General features: G+C 40.7%; 1 protein-coding gene across 1 annotated transcript; it reads right to left on the bottom strand.

Moving 5' to 3' along the window:
• Positions 1 to 1748: 1748 nt before the first annotated feature.
• si:dkey-240h12.4 (death-associated protein kinase 2) lies at positions 1749 to 21969 on the bottom strand. The gene is made up of 12 exons (XM_004560955.3): positions 21605 to 21969; positions 14821 to 14994; positions 13153 to 13374; positions 12798 to 12936; positions 12575 to 12704; positions 7253 to 7301; positions 7015 to 7041; positions 6602 to 6754; positions 5319 to 5364; positions 5144 to 5233; positions 4171 to 4257; positions 1749 to 3251 (listed from the first exon to the last, which is right to left on the bottom strand). Exons 2-12 carry the CDS (start codon positions 14880 to 14882, stop codon positions 3171 to 3173), a joined length of 1086 nt encoding a protein of 361 aa, XP_004561012.1. The 5' UTR covers positions 14883 to 14994; positions 21605 to 21969; the 3' UTR covers positions 1749 to 3170.
• Between the last annotated feature and the right edge of the window lie 1131 nt (positions 21970 to 23100).

Here is a 23100-nt window from a genome sequence, read left to right as displayed (position 1 = left end):
AATGTCGAAGGTTTTTTGACACTTATAGTAAGATTTCACTCAATGTTTAAGTAAATCCTTTGACATGATAGGTTTATGTTTAAAAAGTTCCAGTGTGATTTATTCCTTTTTATTAAGAAATAAAAGAAATTTCAACTGTGCTCGACTCACCCAGTTTCTCTATTTGGGAGTATCTCCAGCTTTGGAGAAAAGCCTCACACATGGTGCTGAGAAGCACGAGTATCACACAGCAAGCCTGCATAGGCTTGGCTATATGCACCTCTGCCTAGTGATTCCCATAGATCACATGATGTTGTACCCACGTTGCTTGGCACATTACAACTTCACCTTGGAATAAAAAAAAGAACAGACTTGTGAATAGTAGTGATGGGTAGTATGTTATCGAGAGAGATGAGTTGACAGTGTTGTCATACGGTAGGAAACCCTTCTCCTTTCAGCAGTTTCCATAAAAGCAAGTTCCTCTGTATCACAGGTGAAACTAACGCTGATATGCACATTTTGCAGGAATCCATTGTTGCTTTACATGTTCATAAATCACACCAGCACCCAAACCACTTTCTGAAACGTCATCAGTAATTTCACTCGACCTCAAGAAGTGCTTCATAAAAGACTTCCTGGATTTCTCAACACATACAGTAGAGTACAGTACAGTACAGTGTGTCACATTACTACTGGGGCCATAATCTGGAAGTGGAAAATACATAATTTCACCAGAAATCGCCCACGACCAGGTGCTCGCTGCAAGGTTTCAGACAGAGGAATGAAACTAATTATCAGAGTTGTCCAAGGACCACCTGGGGAGAGCTACAGAAAGACCTCAACAGGCACGAATGTTTCAAAGCAAACAGTATGTCACGCACTCAACTACCATGGCCGGTACGCAAGCCTGGGAGATACTGGGAGAATATCAACTGGTCAGATGAAACCAAAATGGAACTCCTTGGATGGCATAATACCCACCACGTCACTGCAAATCACCCCAAAAAACACACTCTACCAATGGAGGTGGGAACTTCATGGTTTGGAAGTGAAGGAAGAAAAATCAGCAAAATTCTGCAGCCAGAATGATGAAGATGAAATAAGGGTGGATGATCCCAAACACAGCCAAGGAAACTCTCCATTGGTTTCAGAATAAGAAAATAAAGCTCCTGGAATGACCCAGCCAATCAACTGACCTCAATCCAAATGAACATCTATGGAAAGAACTAAAACTCATAGTTCATAGAAGAAGAAGTGTGATTTTAGCCCATTCTTCCACAAAGAACGGGCTAAAATCACACCTGAGCATCTGACTAGTTTCTCCACACAGTAGGTGTTTTGACGCGGTCAACAAAGACTTTTGTACCAAATATTAAATACACTTCAGCAAGCGTGTTCAAAACATTTCTTCCCCCCCTTTGGTGACATGTTCTGTACTTATTTTACCCGTATATTCTGGTACAGTCCTCCCCCACGTCACCTCCTGATTTCACTTCCACAGTTCTGAGTAAAATGTGTTTCTGTCTCACTCAGCCATCTTATCACTTTATGATAAAATAAGACCTGGTGCCCATTTTAAGAGAAAGAAGATTTAAAAAGAAATAAACAATTTTGGGGAAGATTGTTTTTCTTACTTATCTAAACAAAACTAATTCTTCTGGGTCTCTGGTTATGCATCAGTAAATTCAGTATAAATTCAATTTTAATTCCTTTCAGTTATTTAGAAAATAATTAAGGCTTGTTAAAATAATACATCTCAGCATTATTAGTTAATGTTTTTAGTAATTTAATGTGACTCTTCACAAATAATGCTTGAAGCAGCTTATACAGTTTGAACCAGCACCGAGCCCTGTCACATTTACACCCAGAAAAGAAAAAGGATTAAAATGCTGTCTGTAAACACAACATCGCAGAAGAAGACAACTTCCTGATTCTTAGTTAAAAGAAGTGCGACAGGGTCACATAGCCAAATATAGCTCATTACTGTCATGAAACGGTATTAATGGTAACGTCAGCAGCTAAAAGAAAGTTCCTAAATAGGCAGACACAGCTGAGAAAAAGACAAAGTGAGAAATTTGGCAGTATTTAAAAATACTAATTGTTCAAGTCTCGGATGAAGCCAGCAGACATGTCATTAAACAGACATTTAATGACATTAAAAATACAAATTGTTGTATGTAATGACATGCACGTGTATGATTAAGCCATTTCAAAATGATACATCACAAGAGAAGTAATGCAGTGCTTATAAGTTATTAAGAACAGAGTATGATTGTATATTTTCATCTGCAGTACAAAATCTTAAACACTTACAACCTAACAATAATAGCAGTAGATTGAAGTCTGTTCATCTCGGGTAGTTGTAGTTGGTGAGATGTAAGAAATTACATTTTTAAAAACCTTCCAATGTTTTCAGCCTTACACAAACATGAAAATGACAGTAGTGGTTACTTTGAAAAACTGTAAAAACAACAGCTGTTTATGAGCGAGTGTAAAACTGTGATATAACAGCCGGAAAAATGGAGGCAGTTGCTAAAACAGGAAAAACTCTAACTTTCACATTTTTGTTAATTATGTGAAGCAGTCTTTTAGAAAAGACACGGGGATGCTTTCCTAACACTAGCGAAGCAGTTTCAACATAAACAAACAGGTAATGAAAACATTGGTATTTGTGTTTGCCAGCGCTGCCATGAGCTGTCCAAAATCAGGTATAAGTCATGTTGTAGTCTATAGTTGTTGGACATCACTTGGTAACATTAAAAACAGGCCGAGCATTTCCATTTGGCTGATGACATGAAGCATTACCGTCATTGAATAAGGCGTGGAAGACACGGGTATAACATGAGTTTGAGGTTGCTCTGCACAGAAAAAAGCTTTTCTGGCCACATTTTGTTATCAGAGACATTTCAAGAACCGTAACCATCCACATACATTACAGCTGATAAAGCATCATTGAAGACATTATTACACAGCCCACCCAAAGTTTCCAACTGATTTTTTTTAAAATGTCTTTCGTAAAGAAACACACTTCAAATGAGGACACGCTTCTGTTCCAGGCACTTCTGAAATGTCGAGTGTGTAACAACATTAGGTCACCCATTACACTCGAACAAGGTAACAGAAATCATTTGGTTTCAGGGAGCCTCATCTTCATCTTCAGCTTGGACTGCTCTGCATTCCTCTGCTCAACTCTATGAACTGCTGCTGAGTCTTCGCCGTAGCAGCGAGGCCGGCTTGCTCTCAGTGTCCTCTACGTCGCTTTCACATTGCCGCTGCAGAAAAGCATCATTACAGCTGTCAGCACTTTTCACTTACAAATCTACGTGACTGTGCCTCATGAAGCTTGTATTGCAGATTTGAATTATATCATTTGAACATGTACCTAACTTCTACTCTGACGTTACACTTCTAAAACAGTCTTTGTTATTTCTTTGACTCCATCCACATATTAACATTTTCTACTCCCACCTTTTGTAACTCAGAAATGTATTCATGCACATTATCAATAGCACTTAACAATAACAGCCACATACACCTATTCATAAAGTACTTACCGTATTTTTCGGACTATAAGGCACACTTAAAATCCTTTAATTTTCTCAGAAATCGACACTCTGGTTGTGCTTACTGACCTTGAAACATCTTTACGTGGTACACGACGCTCACAAATCTGTCAAAATGTTTTAGTACGACTTTGCTAAGCTATACAGCTGCACCGCTTGTTGGAGCATTACGGCTACCGTAGTCAGGAGCCTCGCGGAGTCATACGTACTCTGCTTCAATGTAACATTATGGTGTGTGTATAAGGACCCCATAATGAGACGTGCTTACGGGCCAAAATCACCCAACTGTTAAACTCAGACCCTGAAGATGAAGAATTTGAGGAAGAGGAATGAACTGAAAAAGTGTATTGTTCTGTATTTTATTGTACCAACAGTACCATACACACACTGATGACATCTGAGCAGTTTTAAAGTTCATTACTTCACCCAAGGACACTTTGACATATGGACTACAGGGCTGACTGAGGGTTTGGGGGGGGCTATCCCAGCTACCAGTGTGAGAGGCAGGGTAACAGCTGGACGGGTCACCAGCCTGACACAGGACTAACACAGAGACAGACAACCACTCGCACTCACATTTAGATTCTCCATTTAATTTAACTCCACTTTTCAGTTAAATATGTCTCACCTGTAGTGGATCTGGACTCAGGGTGTCTTTACGCGGCAGTCTCAAATTTACGAGCCGATTACATGCCGACACCATATTGTAAGACATCTAGAAGGTGACAGGGAAGAATGTTTTACATCCATCACAAATAACATCAGCTCAGTATCTTCTAAGGTAACGTTCATTTTTAACCCATTATGTGAACTTTAACCTCCTAAGACCCAAACTCTTTCATGGCATTTTTAATTTCTCTTTGCTATTTGGGCTGATTGGGACCTGATGAATATAAAAACAAAGAATTACCTGATTCATTCGTTTTAAATTTCGATACAAAAGTAGCAGAATAATGTCCTCGTAAGTGGTATTTTTTTTAATACTTTTTCGTAACATGTAACCATGATGGAGTATTTTACGGTACAACATATGTCCTCTTTATTACATAAGGATTTAACCATTGCTAAGGAGGGTGCCAGACAGGGCTAATGCACACAAATATATAGTGAGGGTACGCTAGGAGTAGCAGAGGTCCTGGACAATAAGATTTTGTTTTAGATTTTAGAACATCCTGATAACAATGAATGGCCTCTGGAAGACAATTCCTTATGGTTGCTTGTGTCTCTAACTTCACGTGTCTCAAAACAGTATCACCAGGAACCAGAGAATTCTTCTCGGTGGGTGTGTCCCAGACTGGGCAAAAACTGTTAGAGACGTGAACAGGTTGGTAGTGTACCCTGGCCTTCTGTTTAGGACTACGCTTTCTCCTCACGGTAACCCACCCAGTCTGTTTTCCTGGCTGCTTGTTACAATCTGCTCGGCGAGAGCTAAAGGTGGCTATCCTATAATAAATATAATATAATAAAATTTGAATCCTAACTTCGCCCACACCAGCTACAGAACTTTAAAAGTGTATACATGGATTAATTTGGTTTTACTGCTGGTCTAACGCACAAAAATATGCTTTAAAATGTCTCTTAACATAAATATCCAGACTCACCTTCCACTTCCTTCGGGCATTGAACTTCTTAAAGTTCTTCATATTAATTGAGGATCGATTTCTTTTGGCAACCTGTTTAGGTGTGATGGGCTGAAACAATGACAACATGTATGGCTGACAACACGGTAACACAACAACAAAAGTAGTGCAGAAGAAATGACAGACTGGTGCTAACCTTAATCCATGGATGAAGCAGACACTCCTCAGCTGTCATTCTGTCTCTGCAATATGCATTGACGTGTAAGGAATGATGAGAGATCATTATTTATTTTTATAGTCCTTTTCCTTTAGTACCTACTCAGACTGATCCGTTTTAAATTACTAACAACCTCACCTAATGGCATGAGGTACAACACGGCCGAACATCCCATGACGTTATTTGTATGCAACATGAACGGAGGACATGGAGGCAACGGTACCTACTGCTCGATGTATGGCTTTTTATCAGGCCATTTCTCTCGTTGCCGGGTTTCAAAAACGGCGGTTTTGATTTATGTAAACGAGATGCTCGCATGACTCATAGAGTGACCATACTGACTAGCCAATGCAGTCTGTTGACGTCACATTTTCGGATTGCCTTGGATCACTTAGGTAGGTACTAATAATGTACCCGGCACCAGGTACCCCAAAAAAAAAATCTAAGTCACGCCAATCTAATCCGAGTAGGTACTAATGGAAAAGGACTATTAGTTAATATATTGTAATAATCCTTAAGCATTTTTGCTACAACCTAAACTACTAAACTAAAGTAGCAGGAAAACAAAGTTTGGCAGAACATTCCATGATTTTTGGATGCTGTCAAACAAACTAAAGAATATTAAGATAACAATGATTTAAGTGTATTTCACATGACCTTTGGTAGATGAATGCATTTGTCTTGTCATAAAAATGTAAAATTACTTTTACTCCTCTTTAAAACCATCTGTCTTCTGCATCCAAACTGTAAACATTGGCATCCTCGAAAGAGTGATCTTTATCTTTTAGGTGGAGAGATAGGCCTTGCACTGTCGAGGTGGCTCTTCTATGTTGTGCCATGTGTTTATGGATGGGCTGTTTGGTTTCACCAATGTAGAGGTCTGAGCACTCCTTACTGCACTGCACAGCATGCACTACGTTGTTTAGTTTGTGTTTTGTCCTTAGGATGAACCAGTTTTTGTCTGACAGTGTGGCTGGGTCTTAAGTACACCGGGATGTTTGCTTAAAGAAAATTTTCCCCAATCTTTCTGACAAACGTTGTTCCGTTTGTCATTCTGTGTCTCATTAGTTGGTGTACAGTGCACACCAACGAGCTGGACAGCCACATTTAGACTCTGGATACTTGGTGCTTAGTGTGAAGGGACTAGTTGACATGAAGTCCTAATCTTGATGTTCACTATTACATCCCTAATCACTGAACAGAGGAATACATTAAATTTCAGACTAATGTGCCCAAGTAAAATATTGTATTTTATGACATACTCTGGATTCTTCATCAACAGTTTCTGGATGAAATCTTTCGCCATGGGGCTTGTCAGGCTGAAGTAGTGCTCATTAAACTCGTATTTCATGCCAATGACGTTTCCCAGAGTCTCTTCATCAGTGTCGCCTTGGAATGGTGACAAACCACTCAATCTGAGAAAAGACAATACACTTTAGTAGTGAAACTACAACATGTCAACATCTGACATCTTCATCTGAGCATTAAAACACATTAATAGTTTTCTTTTCCTTCTTTCTTTCTTTCTTTTTTTTTTCTTCAATTTCCCATCTAGTATAACTGAAAAAGTTTACCTTTACTTTTAAAGGCCCAAATACAATCAAAAGATGTTTGTATACAATCCATAAATTATGTACTTTAGAAGCCACCCAACATACAAACACTTACAACTTACAATATGTAGGTAATAACTCCAATGCTCCTGAAGAAACATGAAACAAGGCACAGGCAGACATGAAGCGTAAATTAAAAACAAAAAAAACTCTACTGTATGACAACATGTAAGAAAAACACAGTGATTCAGTTTTGTTTAAATCCTGTATAATTGTGTTTATTCTGCTGTGACCAACTCAAATATTGTGCAGAGAGTAATGCTCACGACAGGCCTGAACACGCTGGAGCTGAATGCTTACCACATATCTGCTGCTGTACTCAGAGGCTGGCAGCTGATGACCTCAGGGGCTGCAGAGGTGGAGAAAGATAGAGAAATTGTGTTGGGTTGGTTATTAACTTAGATGATTCGATTCTAAATAACTTTAGTAGAATATTTGCAGAAGTAAAGCTCCTTAAACTTGCAACAAACACTTTTGTTGGCAGCTTTTAAGCACGTAAAGTCAGATATAAACACAGGATCTGTTATCCTCCACTTTTAAGTTTGTGTGATAGCCTTATAAGGAATCTGTTGTTTATTTTCACATGACAATTTGCATGTCAACGATCTGACCTCACAGCCCATTGTTCATCAATGGTGTTAGGTTCAGTCATTTTGCAAATGTACTGTTTATACAGTTGGGCAAACCTCCAGTCAGCAGAGACTACAGAAGTCACTTGGATGACTGACGAAATGTTTCTTCCACTGAAAACGCTACGTCCAGATGAACTGAATCAACTTTTTTGGTTTACTTACCTGGATGATTGTGCATCATCAACACATTTTAATGCATTTTAACCATCCGAGACAAGATGTTTCTCATTTTAGAGATATTGCACAAATGAAGGAAAGCAGTCCTAACCTTTGTTTAATAAGCCCACTGAAGGACAGATCCTGGTCAAAAATGATTCCAACATTCCTTGCAGTATTACTGGAAGCCAATGTAATGCCATTCAGATTAAGCAACTGGTCACCTACCATATTTCTCAGATTTTTGGGGTCGAGTACAAGAAACTCAGTTTTATATGAATTTAGAATGGTATGTGTATGCCACATCCAGATTAACAGAATCAACTTTTTGGAATTTTCTTAGCTGGATGCTTGTGCATGCATCACAACAACAACAACAACAATAACAACAATAATAATAATAATACATCTACATTGCTAATAAATTGCAAAACGTACGTTTATCTCCCTCACTGAAAATCAGACTGGCTGTGATCACAAAATAATAGCCAATGTAAACATTTGAAAGTAACGGGGCGATCATGGCTCAAGAGTTGGGAGTTCGCCTTGTAATCGGAAGGTTGCCGGTTCGAGAGTCTCGGTCGTTGTGTCCTTGGGCAAGACACTTCACCGGTTGCCTAGTGGTGGTGGTCAGAGGGCCCGGTGGCGCCAGTGTCCGGCAGCCTCGCCTCTGTCAGTGCGCCCCAGGGTGGCTGTGGCTACAATGTAGCCAGTGTGTGAATGTGTGTGTGAATGGGTGGATGACTGGATGTGTAAAGTGCTTTGGGGTCCTTAGGGACTAGTAAAGCGCTATATAAATACAGGCCATTTACCATAATTAATGTCCATCACACAAAAAAAGTCAAAATTTCTCAGGTGATTTTAAAATATATATGAATCTAGCCTTCATCATCTTATCACAGGGATAGTTTCCCAACAACTTGATGTTAAGTGTTTCCATCTTTAGAAACTTACTGCAAAAACTCATAACAATGCTGCATGCCAGCAATGTAAAAGATGAGCAGGAAACTGAAAAGTTTGCTTTTGTAAGTCAACAACATTCTGATAAAATGAGTCATGAACAGACATCTCCACCACAAGCATCTCTAAAACAGTGTAGCTTATGATTTTTGTTTCTGTCATTTAATGAATGCAAAAAGTTTTATATCTAAAAAAAGAAAAACAGCAATATGGAACTACATCTAAGCACAAAACATAAATAACTTCAGTGTGGCACCCTCTACACTATGTAAACCAGTGATTCCTGTGATGATCTATGGTCTTTATAATGTGTAAACTGATTGGTTCTTATATAGCACTTTTCTACTCTGAGCACTCAAAGCGCTTTTTACAACTTGCTTCATTCACCCACTTTCATTTTAGTTTAATTCAATGTCATTTATACAGTGCCAAACAACAGTTGCCTCAAGGCACTATTCATTTACCCATTCATCCAGGCACTTTTTTAATGCAACAAAAAGCATTTGCACGTGACCGTTCCAGATGTGCCAAGCCCATGTGAAAAGAAAAAAAGACCTCAATGGAGGGGTTCAGCTGGAAAGCAAACTGTAATGATTCAAATACAGGGGGCTGTGAGGAGATAATGTAGTTAGTCCTTTACCAGTCTCTCGAAGCGCATCGTAATGGGAATTAGTGTAACAGGACAGTGGTCATTAAAAAAAAAGTGACAGTGAATTTTGTGTCACTGGAATGATAGTGACAGACCAGCAAGGTGTTACAGATGTCCATAACGCATTTGCCCATGGGTCAGCACACTCACTCTCAGTTCTCGTCTTGGAATGCCTGGTGCGTTCACTCTCTTCGGGGTTTTACAGATATTAGCAACGCTGAGATTCAGTTCTTTTTGATCAGGGTGAAGACTGGCTTTTGGTGTAGTGGTGGTATTATATGTTGCAAATTTACAGAAAATGTTATTGTAATTTAGACAGTGTAGGTTGTTGTCACAAAGTGGAGGAGCAGCCCTATAATCTGTTATCTTTGAATCCTCTGCCATAAAGTGTTACCAGGGTCACAGAAGAAATGTAGAATCTTTCCAGTATGGCATGCTTTGCTGTTCTTATAGCACGCAGGGTGGTCTGCGGCTCAGCTGTGGAGAGGGTTGGTGCAGTGGGTACAGAGGGCAGTTCCAGGACAGGCTGGCCAACACAGCTGGGGATCATCATCAGATCACGCCTACACTATCTGAGCAGCACGCCAGGAACCTAACATAACACAAATGTGTGTTACAGTGGCGCCCAACTACCCAGGACAAGATATCGGACCCACGAACCATGCAGCCGGTGCGGTCGCAGAGCTGGCTGCCATGGAGCGGGAGCAGACAACAGTGCACCGACAGCAACTTGGAAGCCCCAGGACCAGGCCAAGTACCAGACAAATGTCCTGGGAAATCTGGTTGCTCAATGCGGTTCCTCTCCGTCACACAGCGAATGGTATACCTCCATAGTTCCGTGGTGGTAAAGAAAGGTGGGTCTATTGGGTTCTGTGTTGACTACCGCAAGATGATTGAGGTCACAGCATATCGCTTATTCCATGCCATGGGTCAATGAACTCCTGGACCGGTTTGGTACTGCTCATTTTTTCATGACACTGGATTTGACTAAGTGCTACTGGCATATTCCCTTGTCTCCAGAGTTTCCACTCTGTACGGATTTTACCAATTCCACACACTTTTATTTGGCTTTTTCAAAAAGGGGGTTGATTACATAAGCCAAAAACTCTCAGAATGGGAAATGCCCGGCCTGAGTTCGGAGGTGGGTATATGGTGGGGTGTGGCTCAGCTCCAAGGAAGGGGTGGTGCAGTGAATTCAGAGGGTCCTGGCTCTTTTCCCTCCTTTTCCTCCAGCATTGTTTCCACTAAGGCAGCCAAAGTAAAGCGCCTACATTTATTATAAAGTCCATTGGTGTGGTCCCAGACTGAATGTTGTTGGATTACATTATACATGCTTCCCTTAGGCAGCATCATTAGAAGACATAGCATACATTTTCACTGCTATGCAGATGACACCCAGCTCTATCTGTCCATGAAGCCAGATAACACACACCAATTAGTTAAACTCCAGGAATGTCTTAAAGACATAAAGACCTGGATGGCCGCTAACTTTCTGCTTCTTAATTCAGATAAAACTGAGGTTATTGTACTCGGCCCTGAAAAGCTTAAAAATATGGCATCTAACCAGATTCTTACTCTGGATGGCATTACCTTGGCCTCCAGTAACACTGTGAGGAACCTTGGAGTCATTTTTGACCAGGACATGTCCTTCAATGCACATATTAAACAAATATGTAAGACTGCGTTCTTTCATTTGCGCAACATCTCTAAAATTAGAAATATCCTGTCTCAGAGTGACGCTGAAAAACTAGTTCATGGATTTATTACTTCCAGGCTGGACGACTGTAATTCATTGTTATCAGGATGTCCAAAAAACTCACTGAAAAGCCTTCAGCTGATCCAAAATGCTGCAGCAAGAGTCCTGACAGGGACTAGAAAGAGAGAGCATATTTCTCCTGTTTTGGCTTCCCTTCATTGGCTTCCTGTTAAATCCAGAATTCAAAATCCTGCTCCTCACATACAAGGTCTTAAATAATCAGGCCCCACCTTATCTTAATGACCTTGTAGTACCATATCACTCTATTAGAGCACTTCGCTCTCGCTCTGCAGGCCTACTTGTTGTTCCTAGAGTATTTAAAAGTAGAATGGGAGGCAGAGCCTTCAGTTTTCAGGCCCCTCTTCTGTGGAACCAGCTTCCAGTTTGGATTCAGGAGACAGACACTATTTCTACTTTCAAGATTAGGCTTCAAACTTTCCTTTTTGCTAAAGCATATAGTTAGGGCTGGACCAGGTGACCCTGAATCCTCCCTTAGTTATGCTGCAATAGACGTAGGCTGCCGGGGGATTCCCATGATGCATTGAGTTTTTCCTTTCCAGTCACCTTTCTCGCTCACTATGTATTAACAGACCTCTCTGCATTGAATCATATCTGTTATTAACCTCTGTCTCTCTTCCACAGCATGTCTTTTATCCTGTCTTCCTTCTCTCACCCCAACCAATCACAGCAGATGGCCCCGCCCCTCCCTGAGCCTGGTTCTGCCGGAGGTTTCTTCCTGTTAAAAGGGAGTTTTTCCTTCCCACTGTCGCCAAAGTGCTTGTTCATAGGGGGTCATATGATTGTTGGGTTTTTCTCTGTATCTATGAAGCGCCTTGAGGCGACTTTTGTTGTGATTTGGCGCTATATAAATAAAATTGAATTGAATATGGAGTCTTGGTCCATTTTAAACATAATTCTTCAATGCTTGACCACAGCCTATATTTAAGATATGGATGTCGCTACATCAGCATATTGGGATGCTGGGTGATCAGACTGCTGAACTGGTTTGGAAGTCGCACCAAAGCTCATCAGAACAAACAACGATTTATTTCAGTGGATAAAGACAGGGTAATCATGAACAACAAGACCAACTAAACCTTGTGACTGTCACTGATTGGAAGCATCTAGTGTGCCTTACACAAAAACACACATGGAAAGTTCTTAGTAGGTTAAGATAACATTACTTGAACTAAAACAGTTTATTTTGGTCATCTTTACAGCAGTTTCATGAAAGGCACAAACCTTAAAACGTGGGAAAAAGCAAAAAACCCAACAAAAGTTGAAACAATTGTGAGGCTATACCAGACCAGTGACAGCAAACATGAGTCACACTAAAGAAAGATTTGGATGATCTTTGGTCAGAGAATAAAAACATGTTTTATGCATTGTAAAATAAAACTAAACTGATAATTAACATTTCACCAAAACATAATGCCAAATACCATTTTTTAATACAGCTTAATACTCACCAATGTACTGTGGAGTACCACTTGTGCTCTTGTACTCCTCTCCCGGGTGAAACAAGTGAGCCAGGCCAAAGTCTATGAGTTTGATGTTGGGAGGTTTTGACACTTTGTCTGACAGCATGATATTTTCTGGCTGAATGTGGCGAAAATTGTTATGTTGGAAACCATGACTTTGAAAATGTTCTGTTCCACAATATAAAAGATAGATGTAACTAAGTATACTTACCTTGAGGTCAAAGTGGGCAATGTTTTTGCAGTGTATGAATTTCAGACCCTCCAGTATCTGCTTCATGAATTCAATGGCCTCAGTTTCCAACAGGTTCTCTTTCTCAGCAATAAAGTCAAACAGCTCCCCTCCACTGACACTAAGCAGGAAGTGTTTTAATGAGACACTTGTTAAACATTTCATTTTTTCCCTGTACAGAACAGGATAGGGTAGCAAATATATATTTTCTCATACTATGGTTTGTTTCCCATATGTTATGGTGGAGGGGGAGGATTTGCATTAACAGAAAACAGGTTTAAATTTGTAGGTAGAACAGTGAAGTGTTTACGCTTTATGGAGATATTTGTCAACTCACAGCTCCAGAATGAGCACCACTTCAGCGCGACTTTCAAAAACATCTTTGAGAGCCACAATGTTTGGATGTTGGACAGCCTGGAGGATCTCCACCTCTCGCTCCACGCTGCTCCTGTCCAGGCCAAGACGGCTGCATGCAACCTTCCGAATCTTCAGGAATTTGCCTGCCCAAAAGTTCCCAGAGGTCCGCTCCCGAACCTGGCGAACCTGGCCAAAATGCCCACTGTACAGGGGAAGGACAGAATTCACAAAAAACACCAAGCCTGGCATGCATCAAAAATCCCGTGTCCTGAAAAATATGACTTTTTTTTTTTTTTGCTAAAGTAAAAACAAATAGTCTTCCCAGACATTTGGGTCAGGCCTAATCACCATATCCTCACAGCCTTCTGCTGCTGAACAGGTGGTCCTTACACAAGAGTATTAGCTTCGGAAAAACTCTGAGTAACTGCTCTGCCGCTCAGGTGGCCAGGGGCAATTTCTTCCCTGCATAACGTGATCCAGTGGTTTCTGTTATGATGCTGAGCCACGATATATTTAGCCGACACACAGAGTATTTGCACATGTTTTGCATATTCATGCTTTGAGCAGGAGAGGTTGGTATGCCCTCCTCCTCATCACAGTGTTGGGCTTAGAGTCAAGCCCCGGAGTTTCTGCAAGTTTCTGTCCACCTTCACTATCTATGGTGCTAACAACAAGGACAACGAGTTAGCTGGTTTACTAACTTCAGCAGAAAAGGACAACAGTGTTAGCTAGTGTGGTAAACCGTACTAACTAAACCGCCTTAGTGGAGAGCACGACGCCCAATCTATGGTGCAGACTTGGTTTCAGCAGAGACGAGCAAAAGGTATCAAGCACCCAGCGACAGGAAGTTTGCTAAACACTCCTGTCTATGGACAGGTAAGATAGCTAGCTAGCCTAATATAGGTTGAGATATGCGCCAAAGCTTGAAGAGGTGTTTCAATAATGGCTATGTAATAGCACAAGCTACTGAAGGGTGGGAGTTTCTGCCTGACGTAGTTGTTGCAATCACCAGCCAATCAGGAGTGGTGGAATGAGATAAATGATTCTGAGTTGAATTGCATCCCATAGTGCGATATTGCCGTGATTGCTACTATGGGAACAGGGAATTTTACTTTCACACGCATCACCTCGTTAATATGGTTTCAGACCAACCATACGTGGTACAAGGCTGCAGGTTATTGTAGGCAGGCATTAAAAAAAGCAGAGGACACAGCTCTTGTTACAGTATACTGGGCATGACTGGGAGACTGATGTCTCTGAGAGCTTTTATTCCTATTGTGATTAATAATTTATAGTGGAATTGCAGTATAATTGCTCAAAATGGGAAGTTTGTTAAGCCCACAAGCACAGAGGTTTCTGTGGTCATTTTGCAATAGTCTGGTATGGGTTGCATTAAATGCATGTAAATCGTTCACTTTGTATGACTGTGAGTTAACATAGGATTATCGTTTCTTCTTTGTTTTACCTTATTACTCAGAGAGCTTTTTGGGGTATCAGCACCATCAAATTAAGGCTGAAATCCTGCTTATTTCAAATCCAATATGCTGGTATTCAAAAGAAACAAATCTGTACATGTCCTCACCATACATCACTGTACTGCGGAGCACCTATTGGAACACACTAGAGCATAAAACAGTTGCATCCATACCTTCCCAGAACTTCCCCAATCTCATAGAAGTCTTCCACATTCTCAGGTTTGAAGACAGCCATGTTCCTTTGGTTCACACTGGTCACCTTGGTTATAGGTTTGCCTACTGCCAACTATTTAATATGGAGCTTCAAGGGGTTCATGATCCTCCAAACTCTAACATCAAAGCTGGACCTGAGTTTGAGTAAGAGAAAATATTACAGAAAATTATGTTCTCCAAAAGACCACACAATGTCTTGTACTGTGACAACTACACAAACACAGTGCATACATCTGATACATACAGCCGACATTTTGCTAGCAAGAAAAAAAAAAAAAAATCAGACGTAATAATTTCTCCAGGGTTCTTCAATATGTGTTTATGCTGAACTTTTCCCAGTCATCTAGTTCAAGATGAATACTTTATCTACTCATAAATAAAACTGTAACGCAGCGGTGTTCCAACAGACAAGCAGACTAAGCAGCGACTGCCCGGTCAAATCAGGAAATCAGAAACAATTAATGTGAAAGATCTTTTTTAATCTGAAACAGCGTTCTGCCATCAAACTTCCACCCATCCTTTACATTACTGCCATCTTCTGACTGCAGTTGGCTTTTGTTACTGGAAGCTTTACTTGTCTTGGATCCTACTGAAAACTGTGTGCTTCTATTTCATGAGCATATCTGTGTCCCGTTAACTATGCCTGAAGCTTGACAAGCTGAGAGACCAGATAAACATCTGGTGTTTGATGGGAGACCAATGGGAGATTAGCATGCAAGGTATGCTGCCACTGGCTCTGCATTCAAAGTTCTGAGATTCCCAGTTTGTGTGGAAACAGAATCAGCATTAGCCAGTAGATGAGCTTCTGGAATTTATCATCGTAACAGATCATTACGAGCAAGCATTTCCTCTTACAAACCAACCCGACAAACGTGTATACAAGCTGGAGTGCAGTGTGAAAAGTTTTAATAAATTCCTTAGGCAAGTGGAACAGGCACAGGCTCAACCAGCACATTAAGATTAGTATATCTGGTCTCTGAGTGCTATTGACACCCTTTTCTCAACGAGAAGTCAGGGCTCGGGAGAGCCTGAGTGCCCTGGAGGGACTTTCCCTGCCGGTTACACGATGGACGGGTGGCAGAACTGGAGGACCGTGTGCCTGGCGGGACTGTCGATCGAGGACGCTGAAGATATCTACCTATTCGGAACCATGATAACAGGGTTCATGCTGATCGGCGTTGGCTTAGCCCTGGTTTATCAGAGAAATAAGAAAGCGGAACCGGCTGTTCAAACCCCCACAAGGCTGCCCGCTGGATTCGAAGCGACGGGACGAGGTGCGACCTCTCACAACGAACGTAATATGGTCAACACCTTGGAGACGCTTACAGCTGCTGTGAAGGCTCAAAACAACACCATTGAGCGTATGAGGGGAAACATCAGAGAGAGGCCTGCTCAAAATGAGACCCTTGAGCGACAGTTGGAAAACATCGCGGAACGGATCACTGCAGTTGTGAGGTCTCAGAATCAAAAGACTGACAACACCACGGAACAGAAGTTTGATACCATCATGGGGAGGCTCGCAGCTCTTCAACGGGAGATCGAGAGACCAGCCTCGGAGTGCTAGAATTCGAGCTGCTCACAAAGGAGAAATCAACAATATTCAACATTTGGACACCACGGCCCCAGCTGCAGGCCCAAGGCTGGAGCCCACCAAAACAACTCCCTGATAACGACTGTGTGATGACTATTCTTCCCGCCCCATGAAGGACACCTGGATTGGCTGGAGGACTGTTTACTTAGCCTGATAGGCCGAAGGACACTGTCTCAGCTAAACTATGGACACGCGCACACACACACTTACACTGATAAGCACTCACTCATCCCCCTCCCTTTCCAACGCCTTCGATGCTTGTGCCCTACCGGGGAAGATAGCAGTCAACTGGACCAGCACAGATGCTGCAGGACCGGATGCGCTGTCTACGCCGGCTCTCTCTTACCCTTTACCCGCCCCTGTTGCTTGTCTCGTGTTTCTATGGTGTATTGATAGTCATGTGCTTTTGTGCTGAGGTGTTTTTTCTTTTATCAAACTGTTCTCCCACTAGGAGCTCAGTCTGAGTGGAGTTTTTTTTCTCCTCCTCTTACCTCATGTAGTGTATTTTTGTTGTTTTTTTCCTATCAGCCTACCTTCTGACATGTCTGCCCAATGTGATGTTTGTGTAAAGTTGGTCAGAAGGTTCCTTTGTGAGTGCGCATGCGCCATTAGCGTGCTGCCTGCTGTAACCCCTAATTTCCCTCGGGATGAATAAAGTATTCTGATTCTGATTCTGATCTGAGAAATCACTAGTAAGTTTAACTAGCTGTTTGGTCCAGACGCCTTCATTTTTCACACATATTTACTAGGGATGGACCGATTCGATATTATGTATTGGTATCGGTCCGATACTGACCTAAATGACTGGATCAGAGAAATAAAAAATGTAATCCAATCCATTAAATATCAAAACAGCACCTCACAAAACTTGCGACATGGCGTAACTCAGCTCATAACCTTAGCTTGTCGGAGCAGTATGCGTCTCGTCATAGAGCGACTGTGGCGTGCGAGACCTGTCGGTGGTCTAGTTGAGCATTTGTAGCCTCGCTACCAAACCAGCATTTCATCTCCAAGAAAGTTATCCAAGAAAGAAGTAAAGCAAGTGTGTAAGTTCATCTCTGAATGTTTGTAAAGCATTCCCGCGTTAAGCTTAACAACCAATATATGGAGCGACTGCCTCTCTCCCTCCCTCTCCTGTTGCTACTTCAATTGTGAAACTGATTAATGATCAGCTGATCGGCTTTTCTGTGCGAGTCTCTCTTGCTTGTTTTTGGTCCACACAGTTACACGGCTGGTAACTGTGCAGGAGCGGGTCTAGCAAAGTTTAGCCAGGGGGGCCGATAGGGCATGAACAGGGAAAAGGGGGCACAAAGACATACTTTTCTTTCTTATTCTCAGTTAAAATGTCGAGCTTTTAATAAATAATTATCTGAATAATACAACCAAAGTTTTAATCTGATGTAAAATGTGTAGAAATCCATTACTGTATATAGTAACTGTTAAGTCTAACATACCCTAGTAAGCTATAGTACTTTTTCCTTTGGGAACCATCTGTGCAGTCTGCAGTTCTGTTGAAGAAAGATGTTGAATCTATTTAATATTTCTTGAAAAATAATTGACTTCTGTCCTTTTTTTTTTTTTTTTTTTTTTTTAAACACATGCATTAAATTAAGGTTGATTACGTCAATTAAGCATCATGAGGTGGGGGGTGGTTTCCTATTATTTTTGCTGGGAGTTGGCAACCCTATTAGTTAGGTTGTTTAATATTTCTGCTAAATACTCTTTAAAATACCAGAATAGGGAGGACGGAGCAGGTTTAAGTTTATTAGCTCAGTATTGCTGAACTATGAAATATTTTGGGTGCAGTGTATTTCTTGCATACAGGTTTAACAGAATAGCTTTGGTGTTTTGTTTTTTAAAACTTGAGTATGAACAAGATATTAAAAAAACAGTTTTATTGATTAAAAACACTATATTGGATTCATATCGGTATCGGCAGATATCCAAATTTATGATATCGGTATCAGACATAAAAAAGTGGTATCATGCCATCTCTAATATTTACATATTTAAACCAGTGGAGACAGTTAACCATGTCGTGCACTGCTCAAGCCTTTTAATTCAGCTATGCTTGTTTGTTATTGATACAGTTTCATATATTAACAAGCTGCGTTTCTAAGCTCATTAACAATTTTTTTCAGGGATAATGGATTGTCACAAGAAAACTACAACAAAACTACACAAAGATACAAACATTAATATTTTACTTCTCCATTGTGTTACTGACATTTTCAGAAAATATATGCATATTTTCTCAGTTACCACCTCATGTGTCTCCCTCTTTTCTTGACAGTTTTGAGCCAATCTGTATATGTGGAATGTGTTGTGATAACATTGACAAGTATACTAGATGCCATGGATTCGTAGGATTACAATTCTTTGTATTGTTGTAGAAGAATGAGCTCAGTGACATTCGCCTCACACCCTCGGTAGTTTTAATGTTACAGCTGTATATTTTTAGTATTTTACGTGTTCATTCAGTACACTGCCATCATACTTTTTGCAATTCTAAAAAATGTTTACAATATTTCAGAAAATAAAATGTATTAACATAAAATGGAAGCACAGCAAGAAACAATTTAGCAGTTTCCCATAATAACTTTACGTACGTAGAAGCTTAAACTGATTAAAGACTGGAGAAAATGAAAGCCTCTTAGTGGCATCACCAGCTTTCACAGAAGCACAAGTCACACGTGAGGCACTTCCTCATTTCAGGTTCGATTTCTGGGCTTGAGGATTTTTATCTTATTAGGTGCTGTATAATAACGACTTCTCTCGTCTGCTTGTGGCACTTCCATTGATTCTCTTCTCACAACTCTCTGTACTAGAAACCATGACATCAGATGCATGTCGCAAACTTCTCTCTACACACTTTGATGTACTTCCCCATATGATACAGAATGAAAGAAACATACAGGGAAGGGTGAATAAAATGTGGATGTCAGTTTGTGCATCATGTCTCCTGGCTAAAAGAAACAATCACAATCTTTCAAACGTTGTCCGACCCTGGTCATTTCACCAAGCATGACGAGAACGGTAATAGCTACAGGAATGTCACTGCAGGCACAAGATTCAAAACTCACTGCAGAAAATACATTTATGGTCCCAACAGGCTCAATCCGCAGGGTCTGAATTATGGTCGTTTTTGTGATATTCTCTATGTTATTTAAAAAAAAATGAAAAAATTAAACTAAAATTAAAGAAAGTTGCTGTAACTTGTTTTGTTTTTCTACAGTCTTAGAAATTCTGTGACAGCAATTTTGTTATTTTATTTAAGTGGATGCAGAAAAGCACATGCAGATCTGGAAAATGTAGTGACGATTTTGCAAAAAGGAACAGACATGCATACATTTCAGTTCATTAAGCTGGTTAACTGATCTGTAAATAATTCCAAACAATCTACGGCAGATGCAACATAGCAAAGCAGTAAAGCGGTTTCACGCTGTACAGCTTTGGTATTAAATAGATTGGGTACTCAGCCGATATCTAAGCAGACTGACTGCCATTTGTCAGTGATGCTTCTGTCGCACTGCGCCTTGCCTAAACTGACCAAGCAGAACTAGTCCAACCCGTTGCAATTCTGGACCATTTGCTTGAGTCATTCTCTCTCTGCACATGACTTAGCAGCAAGTTAAGCTCTAGGAGTTCCCACAATGACGGCGCATTTCAGCAAGCTGGTAAACACCAAAGTGGTTATTATTGTTTCATCATTTCATTTGTTTTCTTTTCCTTTTTTTCAGAGCACAATTCACTGATGATTACTTAGATGATATACATAAAGGAAAAGTTCCCCAGATAGAGACTTAGATATGGACCTCAGTCAGGAGATCCCGACAAAGGCAAAAGCGGACTGCAAACTGACACATACACACAAATCGCCTGTAGTTACGGCTAGCTAAAAGAGTGTGAAGTGGAGCAAAGGTTGGGACATTGAGTCAATGCAGAGAGTGGCTGAGAGAGACAGTGTGGGCAACTGTCACACTGAGTCGGAGTAATAACAATATGATAAACCGCTATGTAGATGATCCTCTGCTCCCCCACAGTGACGCCATGCATCATCTGCAATAAACATCTGCAGTTTTCTAAATAATAATCCACAACTTCGCAGAAAGAAAATGTACAGTATTTTCTTGATCTACTGCCAGAAGTACACTGATGTGAGGTCATGTTCTGTAGTGCACTGCAGGCAAACACCACCACCAAATACAAGCAAACAAAGTACAGTTAGTACAGTGTTTATCTAAAACCCAAATACCTCTTAAGGTGAGCCAGCTACCACAGATTAAAGATGACTTTACACGAATGCATAGGTGCTATAAATCATGCTAGTATGAAAAACCTATCAACGCACATTAACTGTAAGACAGCTATCCCTAAAGAATCTCCTCAACATCTTTCTTTCCTGTCAACTGGTCATTTGTTCAAGTGATGTGACTTCTGACTCCTTTGCTCGAGGAATGTGATTTGTCCAAACGTTCCCAAGGGTACACTATGAGTTTTTCCACAATAACAAAGTCACCAAATGTGACAAACAGTCTAAGAGCCAAAAATTGTATACCCCCCCCCCCCCCCCCTTTTTTTTTAAAGTTTAAGTGTTTTTCCCCCCAGAGCAGATTTTTTTTTAAGAAAGGGAACACCCTTTGTGGTTTTGGGAACGCCACATATTTAGAATCCTATTTAGTTCATCCTAAATCCACCCTTCAAGCTAGAATCTGCAATAAATAATGAACATACATAAGATCAGGCTGGTTTTGGAGAACCCGCCCGATACCTGCCAAACAGTTTGAAACGCTGTGGGTACAGAGATCTGACGCCCTTTGAATGTACTAAAATGTATTTTGTATGAAGTTAACCGATAAAAACTATCCATTGGTTAATTTACAGAATAACTTCTTTGCAAGTAACAGTATAAAAATAATGTGTAGACTGCACAGCCTAAGGCACTATACGACCTCAGCCTGTTGGGACATGTTTTATGTAGAAAAACAGACTAAAATCCATCCGTTCTAAAGGAGGGAAACAACACAAAACAACTTGTCCCACGAAATGGCACAGTTTAAAAATAACTACAGATGCTTTCAATATTTCAAAGAAGACAGATGCCACTAAAAAAGAAAAAAAAAATCAGCTGAGAAATTTGTTGGCTCACTAACCATCGACACGTATTGCAAGCAGCCTTAACAACACAGCGCTTCCTTGCCCAGGTTCACCGTCCGGCTTCCAGGTAAGACGTTCCCAGGAAAAGCGGTGTATCTCGCGGATGTGTTCCTGCCCTGATCCTGGAAAGGCTGGAACATAAATGCCGTTTCGCCGTGTGCTTGGCCCTGAAGCTCGCAGGCAGTTGGGGAATGCGGAAAACACCACCACTATCCACACTTTGATGTCATGTCCGATTTACCGTAAATACGAGTTTAGCGACCTGGAGAGGCGTTCAGGGCACCTACTAAGAGTCAATAAAGTAAAAAGCTTTTTGTTAACTACATTTCACGTCCACCCGTCACATAACAGGTAATAAGAGAAAAATTTCCGGTTTGAAAACACCTTCAAAATAAAGGCGGAAACTGCAAATTAAGTTTTGAGGTGTTTCAGCTTTATAATACTATTCAGTGGGCAGAGTAATAACGAAATATCAATCCATTCATCTAGTTTCTTAATCATTTATTCAACTGATTTAGAGTTCTTTGGGGAACCTCTATAGAGCCTAGGACCTAACCTATGTAAGCGGCCAACGTCAAGATTCAAGATTCTTTATTTGTCACATGCATAGTTATAGGAGTACAACTGAAATGAAATCTGTCCTGAAACACTCCTCGACTGTGCATAAAGAGGACATCATATACAGTAAGTAGTGAATTATATACATTAAGTAAATTAAATAAAACAATCTGGAAATTTGAAATTAAAAGTCTGAAAATGTGTGCGAGTGGAATGTGTCTTGTGCCATATTAGCACCGCAATGTACTGACAGAGCAGTGCAACATACAACATAGTGACCAGAGTAGTACAAACGGTAATGTACAAGATCAGTTGCGGTCCTAGCCTATTTAGCGCCCTGGGAGAACACCCCCTCTGCCTACTAATTAATGTTATGTTGTTGTATCTCTGTTGTGGTCAGTGCTATCCTCTATGCTGTTGCATGCTGGCGCAGCAGGTTGAGGGTCACAGATGCCAACAGACTAAATTAACTGATCCACAAGGCCAGTAATGTTGTGGGGGTGGAGCTAGACTCCGTTAGGGTGGTGTCTGAGAGGTAGATGTTGTCCAAGATAAAGACAATGTTGGATAATACCTCCCACCCACTCCATGACATGCTGGCTAGTCACAGGAGCTCGTTCAGTTAGAGACTGAGATTAGCAAAAAGCATCACTGAATGACACAGGAAATCATTCCTGCCTGTGGCCATCTCCCTGTACAACTCCTCCATCTAACACACTGTAAACACTGCAATTACATCCTTTTTACACACGCTCTTTTCTACTCTGGAATATTCTCGTCAATTTCCTTGTAATCACCTCTGTTAATCCTTGATATTTATAATTGAGTGATCTGTATATATTAATGCTATTTCTTAAATGTGTAAAATCTGTAACATAATGTATTGTTTGGAGTTTAGTCTGTTACTGTTACAATTTTTTACCATTTCTTCTTG

This window comes from Maylandia zebra, linkage group LG22 (assembly GCF_041146795.1).
Source record: "Maylandia zebra isolate NMK-2024a linkage group LG22, Mzebra_GT3a, whole genome shotgun sequence".
Taxonomy (NCBI): domain Eukaryota; kingdom Metazoa; phylum Chordata; class Actinopteri; order Cichliformes; family Cichlidae; genus Maylandia; species Maylandia zebra.
Note: the sequence above shows the minus strand (reverse complement) of the source record. Positions and strands in the feature narration are given on the sequence as shown.

Excerpts from the sequence above, each read along its gene's own strand:
- si:dkey-240h12.4 (XM_004560955.3), bottom strand. The coding sequence starts at position 14,882 with ATGGCTGTCTTCAAACCTGAGAATGTGGAAGACTTCTATGAGATTGGG. Across the intron at positions 5,365-6,601 it reads CTGTTGATGAAGAATCCAGA|AGACAGAATGACAGCTGAGG; the intron begins GTATGTCATAAA and ends TGCATATTGCAG. Across the intron at positions 5,234-5,318 it reads TGCTTCATCCATGGATTAAG|CCCATCACACCTAAACAGGT; the intron begins GTTAGCACCAGT and ends TCATTGTTTCAG.